Here is a 10,557-nt window from a genome sequence, read left to right on the forward strand (position 1 = left end):
GATCCACAATATGAATTTGATTTTGGTGGCTTTTGATACATTAAAAAAATAAAATTTGAGATTTAACATGTATATCAATACAATCAAGCTTTACTCTAGGTGAACAATTCGATATTAATATATCATAATTTATATTTATTGATAAAACATTAATTTCAAAATCTTTGGTAATTATTTTGTTTATCATTTTTCTTACCTTCTATTTGCCTCTAGGAATTAAATTAACCTCAATTTAATCTAGTCTTGTTACCTTAATTTAAACTAAGATATCCTTCTACCATGTTTTCTATAATAAGAGTTATCACAATTTTCTCCTTAGTGCATTCATTCTAATCATATATTCTATATTGTGTCTACTTATCCAATACAAGATTCTCATATTTGCTACTTAGATTTTATTCTCTTGATAATATTCTATGCTTCATCATTCAATCACATATAACATTTTGAGTCTTATAGTTATTCGACAAAATTTCTGCTTAAGTTTGAGTGTCACATTTCTATCACATGTGACACCTGATGTACAAAACATTTCATCCATTCTACTTGAATCATTTAGTTTACATCTCTCTCAATTTCGTCATCTTGTTGCGTGAGTGATCCAAGATACTTAAATATTTTAACTTGTGGTATGATATGATTTTCAATCTTTACCTCTACCATAGAGTTAGTGTGTCTCTTGCTAAACTTAAACTCCATGTACTTTGTTTTACTTTGACTTATACGAAAGTCATGTCTTTCTAAAGCTTGTCTCTTATTTCTAGTTTCCTCTTTAATTCCCTTCTCGATCCTACAACTAAGACAATATCATCCTAAAAAAACGTGCATTATGATACTAGTTGTCAAATACGCTTAGTAAGCACATCTAAGACCAATGTATACATGCAAGATTTAATATTGATCAATATTGTAGTCCTATATCAACAAGGGAATCTACTGAGACTACATTATTATCTAAAGCTTCGCAAAATATATATCTAGACACCTTATTATTCGTATTCTCTAAATAAATAAATTTCATGTGTAACTCTCTTTGGACCATTCATTATTTCTCTATCAATCATCATAGAAAGTATATAGCATAATGATGGATCTCTCTAACATAAACCAAATTGGTTTTCAATAGTATGTGTTCATTGTCTCAACCACATAATTTTGCCTCATGCTACATAAGGGACATTCACATTTTTTTAATTAGCAACTCCACAAACTAAGTCGACTCTTAGGAATAGTTTTCATTACAATATTTTTTATTGAGAACAACGGCTAGAAACCATTTTTAAATATCGAAAAATTGTTCTCTTTGTTGTATGCAACAGTTTTTAACTAGGATAGCATGAGATGTTGTCTTTTATTTAGGTTATGACTTTTTGACTTTTGACAACACTTTTTAAAATTATTATTTAATATTTAAAATAGATTACAATTTTCCTTAATTGTTAACATCAACAAGGAAAATTATGTTAATTATACAAGTATATAATATCAAGTAAAAAGTCTTAAGGGTCTGAAATTAAATTTTATTTAAATAAAATATTGATGTGAAGAATTTTTGAAATCTTAAATATATATATTTTGGAATTGTCAAATTATGAAATAATAAAATTATTATGAAAATAAGCTTATTAAAATAGATTAGGATCTAACTCCTCTAAAATAAGAAATTTGTTTTAAAAGATAAACTTATAAACATAGATTAAAAAATTAATAATTATAATGGCATAATAGGCTTGCATATTTATCATGTTGGTTACCTTGCCCCACATGTTGTTTTTAGTATTTTGCAAACCACTACATTTTTTAAGGAAAGTTGTTACCTTTCCCCTCAACAGAGAACATAATTCTGTTCAATCCTAAGGTTTACTTTAATTCGTTACAAAGACAATGGGCACAATTAGGACCTGAGACAAAGGGTACAAGTTAATTGACGGCATTATTCTAATTGGTCTGACTTAAAATACACACCTAATTAGTCCAATTTGTTCATTTAGTCCGCCATAAAGTAGAACCGGCATGAATCAATTTGATTAAACTATTTTACACATAAAATTGGTGACTCTTTTAGTTGTACCATCATAATCAATTTATTAAAAAAAATACTAAAATAATGTGGATTTGGGGGGAAATTTTTTTTGTACTTTCAAATTATTTATACTTATGTTTGTTATAATTGAAGTTTTATTTTTGCTTGTCAATTTTTGTTAGTCCGCTTTTGTTGCGGTTAAAACATAAGACATATATTGTTTAATGATGATTTAGACTTATTTATGACATTTTATTATAGTAAAACCTTACTTGTTGGTTGTTTAATGTTGTTTAGTTAGATACTTGTATCATAGTAATGTTTTTAAATTTTAAAGTATAAAAGTCTTACAGCATTATAAAAAAATTAGAATTTATTAATTTAAACTAATCTAAGTGGTCTAACTAGTAACCCACTAATCTAATTAGACCTAATAACCTAGTTGAGTCCATTACTAATACAAATTTAATAATACTAGTTAAGTTATCCAAAATGTATGTAAATATGACAAATAAATAAAATTGGTAAAATTTAATTATATGACCGGTAGTACAAAAAATTGACTATAAGGATAATACACAATTTTTTTGGGTATGCAAATGCAGACCTCACTTTGTGGCTCCGCCAATGACACAGACATCCAATCATTCCACTTAGCTGCAAATGCCAATAATGGCCAGTGGGCGAGCCACATAGAGTCAAGGGTTTTTATATGCATACCTTGAAAAAAAATATTGTATACATTTCCTTTATAATTAATATTTTTACCTCCTAATCATATAAAATTGCACTTATATCATTTTCTTTTTTCTATTCTAATATATTTTATACTATTCAATACAACTTATATCTTTTGTCAAGTTTGGATGTTAGAGTTGGAAAATCAATCATACACTTTAACAAAAGGAAAAAAAAAGAAACAAAATCAGGAAGAAGAAGGAAGAAGCAAAGAAGCAAAACTTATAAATAAAGAAGGAGATTGAAGTTACAAAACAGAGTTGCAAGTGTCTATGGTTGAGCTTTTAGTTTAGGAGGCCCATTTTCTTTATTTTCTTCTTTTATTAAATCTGTTTGGTTTCAGTTAGTTTAGTTGGTTACTCTAACCAACTTTTCTTGCTATATATAGACCTGTCTTTTTCCCTTTATAGTTAACAAGAAAATTCAATTAGCAAAGATTTCAGAGATTGTTCATTTCTTTTGTATGGGATACCATGTTCTTTAACATGGTATCAGAGCTTGCATAAAGCCCTGATATCCTACCATTTCGGTGGCAAATCTCATTCTAATCAACCCGTCTTCTTCCTCAAAATTCATCCTCAAAGTTCACCTTCCTTTCAGAGTCTTTCCCATCTCTTCATCACTTTCTCTGTTTCTGCTAAAAATGGAGAATATAGCCATAACCACACTAAACCCAATGCAAGATCTGTTTTCCCCTTACTATATACCTCCCAATGAGAGTCCTGGTGCAATACTCGTATCCAAACCTCTTAATGGTAACAATTATCATTCTTGGTCTCGTGCTATGTGGATGTCTCTCAAAACAAAGAATAAGCTTCAATTTATCGATGGATCTCTCCTCAAACCATCGATTGAAGATCCAAGTTTCAATACATGGGACAGAGTAAACACATTGGTGGTTTCATGGTTAACCCAATCAATAGATGCTTCGATTGTCCAAAGCATTCTATGGATGGAAACGGCTACGGAGATATGGCAAGATTTGCATGAGAGGTATTACCAAGGAGATGCTTACCGAATCTCACAATTGCTTTGTGAAATTTACACCTATAAACAAGGTAACCTTAGCATAGCAGCTTATCACAATCACATAAAAGGTTTGTGGCAGGAATTAGATAATTTTAGGCCAATTCCTGGATGTTCTTGCACACATAGAGGTAGATGTAACTTGATTCCTACTATAAAAGGGTATAAGGAAAATGACTGTCATTTGCTTCCTTAATGGTCTCAATGACCAATATAAAAGAGTGAGATCGTAGATCATGCTAATGGATCCACTCCCATCAATTAACAAAGCTTTCTATCTGTTAGTACAATAAGAAAGACATGTTAATTCTCAGTTTGTTGAACCAAGGGCCCTGATGAACTCAGTGGGCAGTGAATTTGATATCAATAATTTTGAAAGAAATACAAGAAACAGTAGAGGAAGAAGTAGAGGAAGAGGATACCAAGGAGGAAGGAACTCAGGTAGATCTTCAAATAGTAGAGGCTCCAAAATCTGCACCTTCTGCCATAAGACTGGACATACTGTTGATCAATGTTTCAAAAGGCATGGATTCCCACCTGGAAATTTCAAGAATTATACTGTCAACAACATTGGAGCAAGTGATGTTCAGTCCTATGACTCTAGCAATCAAGATGAAGTGAAGGAGCATTCCATAAGCAATAAGAATAGTGAGGGGACATCAGGAGTTAGCATTACTCCCTAACAACAACAAACTCTGTTGTCAATCCTACAGCCTAACACCAATCATAGCACTAATCAGTTTACTACACACACTGCAAATAACAGTACCAACGAAAAAGGTATAAAGCATATGTTGAGTTCTTGTACTAAAATCTTTGATTGGTTCCTTGACACAGGGGCCACTGACCATATATGCCATACACTCTCACAATTTCAAACTTTCAAGCAAATCAATACCATTTTTGTTACATTGCCAAATGGTAGTCAAGTTTCTACAAACATCTCAGGGAGTGTTATTTTCTCTTCTCAATTATACTTGATAGTTGTATTATATATACCATGTTTTACCTCTAATTTTATTTCGATTTCCAAGTTAATTGAGAACATCTCATGCCAAATGACTTTCTCCAAAAACATTTGTCATATTCAGGATCTCCCATCATTGAAGATGATTGGTGTAGCTGAATTGAGAAGTGGACTATATGCAATGAAGGATTGTGTGAAGACTTTGCCCATCATTCATAAGAAAAACTGCAGTAATGTTGCTAACAGTTTCAATACCTATGACACAAATATTTGGCATATTAGACTAGGTCATATATCTCATAACAAGATGTTAACAATGCAAAAGGATTTTCCTTACATTAGATGCAGTAAAACTACTAATCCTTGTCATATTTGTCACATGGCAAAACAGAAAAATTTACCTTATGATAGTAGAATTTTTGAATTTGCCTATATTTTTTATTTGCTTCACATGGACATATGGGGGCCTTTTGCCACTCCAAGTACCTTTGGTCACATATATTTCTTAACAATAGTTGATGATAAATCTAGATTCACATGGCTTTACTTCTTAAAACTTAAGTCTGAAGTGCCTGACCTTATTAGAAATTTTATCTCCCTTATACAAACTCAATTTGGGGTAACAGCTAAATGCATTAGAAGTGATAATGGAAAGGAATTTTCCTTATATGACTTCTATGCTAAGAAAGGGATTGAACACCAAACCAACTGTGTTGAGATACCCCAACAGAATAGGGTAGTTGAGAGAAAACATCAACACATTCTTAGTGTTGCTAGATCTCTAATTTTTCAATCAAAGGTTCCTCTATGTTTTTGGAACTATGTTGTAGCTCATGCTATTTACTTGATTAATAGGCAACCAAGTAGTTACTTATCCAATGATACTCCTTTGTGCTATATGGAAAGTTGCCTAATATTTCCAACTTAAATATTTTTGGATGCCTATGTTATGCCACTACCGTTACCTCCCATAGAAAGAAGCTTGATCCTAGATCAAGAAAGGGAGTTTACTTAGGATTAAAAGCAGGGGTAAAAGGGTATGTAATTTTGGACACTAGAACTCATGAAATTTTTGTTTCTAGAAATGTTTCATTTTATGAGCATGTTTTTCCCTTTGCAGAGACTGCTAATAGTGATCTAGACACCAATATGACCATACCTATCAAGATGCACCTGAACATAACCACCCTATTGTGATTGATGAACACAGAATGAATAATGATAATAGTGACGCTCAACCTATCATCTCAGCCACTGAACACAATACTCATCAAAGTGATAATCACAATACTAGAAAATCCCTTAGGAACAGACACAAATCCCACTATCTGCAAGACTATCATTGCAGTTTAAATACTTCCACTTCTCATTCATCCTCATCAAAGTCTTCAAAGGTACAATATCCTTTATCAAAAGGCATATCATATGATCAACTGTCTTTAGCACACAAACACTTTTCTCTTAGTATATCTTCTCATAAAGAACCTAATTCTTATAATGATGCTAGTAAGCATGCTTGTTGGAGAACTGCTATACAACATGAACTAAAGGCTCTCAATGAAAATAATACTTGGATATTGACCACTTTACCTAGCACCAAGAAAGCCATAGGGTGCAAATGGGTTTTTAAAATCAAATATAGATCTAATGGCTCTATTGAGAGGCACAAGGCAAGACTTTTTGCCAAAGGTTTTACTCAAACCGAAGGGATAGACTATATGGAAACCTTTAGTCCTATGGTCAAAATGACAACCATTAGAGTCATACTTGCTTTGGCTTCAGCCAACAAATGGCATTTGCATCAATTAGATGTCAACACAGCTTTTCTCCATGGTGACCTAAAAGAGAAAGTGTATATGAAAATTCCTCAAGGGTTATATGTTGACATTCCTGACCTGGTCTACAAGCTTGAAAAGTCTCTTTATGGACTTAAGCAAGCCAATAGATAGTGGCATGCGAAATTAACAAGTTTTCTTCTTCAATCAGGCTACCAAAAATCCTTTGTTGATCATTCGTTGTTCATTAAATCTACTGATCTTAACTTTACATCTATTCTAGTATATGTTGATGACCTTGTATTGGCAGGAAACAACATCACAGAAATTAACAAAATCAAGAAGCTTCTTGATATTGAATTTAGTATAAAGGACCTCGGTCAATTAAAAATTTTCTTAGGTATGGAAGTGGCTAGATCAAATAAAGGAATTTCCTTATATCAAAGGAAATACACTCTTGATCTCCTAGAAGACACTGGAATGTTGGGATCAAAAGCATGCTCTACACCAATGGAGAATGCTAAAAGATTGATCAGTTCTGAGAATGGTGAACTTTTAAGTGATCCTACTAGCTATAGAAGACTCATGGGTAAGCTTCTTTACTTAACACATACTAGACCTGATCTAAGCTTCACAGTTGGGCATTTTAGGCAATTTGCTGCTAAGCCTACTAATCTTCACTTTGAGGGAGCCAAAAGGATACTAAGGTAGCTTAAGGGCTCAATTAGTGCTAGAATTTTCTTCCCTGCAGAATCTGATTTCAAGATAAAGGGATATACTGATTCAGATTGGGCAGGATGTCCTAACTCTAGAAAATCTGTATCTGGATATTGTTTTTATCTTGGAAATGCTCTTATTTTCTGGAAGAGCAAGAAACAAGAAGTTATGGCCAGGTCTTCTGCTGAAGCAGAGTATAGAGCCATAGCCTTAGCTGCTTGTGAAGCACAGTGGCTAGCATACCTCTTGAAGGACTTGGAGATAACACATCCAGAGGCTATAGCATTATTCTGTGACAACCAGTCTGCCATCCATATAGCTGCAAATCCCATCTTCCATGAAAGAACTAAGCATATCGAAGTGGATTGTCACTCAGTAAGGGAGAAGATTCAATATAGGCTCATTCATCTACTCTTAATCCCAACTCTGTCACAAACTACAGATATATTCACCAAATCTTTATCTCCCAGCATCTTCACGAAATTGCATTCCAAGCTAGGAATGTTAGACATCCACATTCCAGCTTGTGAGGGAGTGTTAGAGTTGGAAAATCAATCATACACTTTAACAAAAGGAAAAGAAGAGAAACAAAATCAGGAAGAAGAAGGAAGAAGAAAATAAGCAAAACTTATAAATAAAGAAGGAGAGTGAAGTTACAAAACAGAGTTGCAAGTGTCTCTGGTTGGGCTTTTAGTTTAGGAGGCCCATTTTCTTTATTTTCTTCTTTTAGTAAATTTGTTTGGTTTCAGTTAGTTTAGTTGGTTACTCTAACCACCTTATCTTGCTATATATAGACATGTCTTCTTCCCTTTGTAGTTAACAAGAAAATTCAATTAGCAAAGATTTCAGTGATTGTTTATTTCTTTTGTATGGGATACTATGTTCTTTAACACTAGAATTCGCCACTAACAATGGGGATTACCAATGAAGAAAGAGGGGAAAACGAGAGAATATCAAGTCATACTTATAAAAGTAATATTTTAGTAGATGTTTTGTAATACGTATACGTGTCAAACAAATAGTACACATTTTTAGTTTTGTACATTATTTATCAAGCAACAACATAACAAGAAGTTATGTGGTCTTCAACTCTATATGTTATATTGTACTATACTACTACTTAAGTTGCGGTGTCCTTTCCTCATGTGCAAATCAAATGAACCCTTCGATCACAACAATTATAACGTATAACTGGGGTTAAGTTTGAAAGTTATTTTTAGAATAAAATATATAGCCCCAACTAGGACTGTGGCATGTAAAATTGCTTTTGGCCCCCAAATATCTCGAACGAATCTAAATTTATCATCACAAAATAAGGTTCTCTTCCTCCAATTTCATTGCAAAAAAAATCATGGGATCCACAATGTTTCATTTCGTTCCAAATTTCCCATATTTCAAATGAAGGGGCATTTTTTCTCCAAAAATGAGACAATCCAAGCTCAATTTTGGAAAAAGAAACAAGCTTTGTGATTCTTGGTACACATTCATTTATGAGGGCCTTCATCAACTATAAAGCTTTAGTGGAAATATGTTGGCATTGAGTTTATTGATGAATACTCTAGATAAACGTGACCATTATTCATTCTTTATAAATATCAAAATTTTAATGTTTTAAGAAAAAAATTCAAGATTATCAACATGAAAAGAATTTGAAAATTATATATATATATATATATATAATGACCAAATCAATTGATTTGCCATCAAGGTGTTGTTTTAGTGGTATAAGGCCGTATTAAATTTTTAGGATGACCAAATGGTCAAAAGTTCGATTCATGTAAGCAACACTTATTGGGAGGACCAATCGTGCACCTAAAATGGATTAATTCCTACCCAAAAAGGTGAGGAGAACCCTTAATAATACAAAAAAAAATCGATTGAGTCACTCCATGGATTACAAATTTATGATTGATTTATAATTTATTTATTTTAAATTATTAATTGTTTTATGTTTTTAGCATTATTTACAAAAATAAAATGATATATTATCCTACTAAATCCTCTATAAATCATCCTACTTATAAGAAAATAATATGTATATCACTTATGAATTAATTATTAATAAACAAAGTCTTACTTTATTACACATATCATTTCTTATGACACATTATGTGGAACAAAATGCTAATTGTAACTGCATTAAAGCGACTTTTCATTTGGTGAGCTTCAGTAGAAGATTAACAATGGAAACATAGGGTTACCTCACTCTAACATGGAATAAGGATTCTCTCTAATAATAGAGAGATAATTGTTTATTTTTCTTCATATTTTCAATGATAAAAATGTAATTTTATGATAAATAAAATGATAAAAATTTATTTATATATTATCTTTTGTTTGTTATTATGTGACACTAGCCTCTTCAGTAATGAAGTGATCCTTATTCCGTACCATATCTAACCTTATTTAAGAAGAGTAAGAGGAACTTACCTTTCGGTCTTACTCTTAGGGTCCAATCGGATTACTAAGCACATTGTTGCCAAGCATAGCCCTAGAGTAAAAAGAAAGTGGGTTTCACTAAGCCGTTAAGCCAACATGGTGGAGCCTTAGACCGACGACCTTTTTGGGTAGGATTGTGGACTTATAACAAGCTAGATCATTGGTATATAGGATTACATCTTGATAACTAAATGTATACTCGTTCGGTTTAAAATTAAACTTTTGAAACCTTTTGGGGTGAAAGTGGTATTGAACATAAATTATCCACAATTAAAACTCCACAAAGTTGAAAGCATAATATATATATATAATTCAAAATTAATTGATTGGATGCAAATGAATGAATCAATAGAAGGTTTACTAGACAATGAAAATGGAATATAAAAACAAATTGTGAAATACAAAATTAAGTAGAGAAGATGAGGAAGAAAAATGCAAACTTAGTGTATATGTACTATTCAACCACTCCACTATGGCAGACAATTAGTCCTAAAGCTACATGACTAGGAGTTTTGTTCTTACTGTAGCTTGCAACAATTCTAAATGGCATGAAATAATACTTAGGTGCTGAGTCACGACCATGTCGTTCTCTTTAAGAAGTTTTGTGGCACTGCCCAAAATGTGCAAGCAGACTATCAACCACGTCGTCCCCAAGATAAAACATCATACATCTTTGTTATCAAATTATTACTACACTGTAAGAACCAATCTCAAATACACCCACCACAATATGGCTATCAGTGCCAATTATTTTCCCTCAATACTGACTACCAGTATTAGTTCTCGAAATGCCCACAATATGGCTGCTCGTGTCTATTCTTTTCCTCAATACTGACTACCAGTGTTAGTTCTCGAAATTCCCACAATTTGGT

The 10,557-nt window shown here is 32.3% G+C and overlaps 1 protein-coding gene across 1 annotated transcript; it reads left to right on the forward strand.

Moving 5' to 3' along the window:
• Nucleotides 3,405-3,983, forward strand: LOC109335501. Its single transcript, XM_019571635.1, has one exon. It carries the CDS (start codon nt 3,405-3,407, stop codon nt 3,981-3,983), a length of 579 nt encoding a protein of 192 aa, XP_019427180.1.

The sequence above is a fragment of the Lupinus angustifolius genome, chromosome LG20 (assembly GCF_001865875.1).
Source record: "Lupinus angustifolius cultivar Tanjil chromosome LG20, LupAngTanjil_v1.0, whole genome shotgun sequence".
Classification (NCBI taxonomy): Eukaryota; Viridiplantae; Streptophyta; class Magnoliopsida; order Fabales; family Fabaceae; genus Lupinus; species Lupinus angustifolius.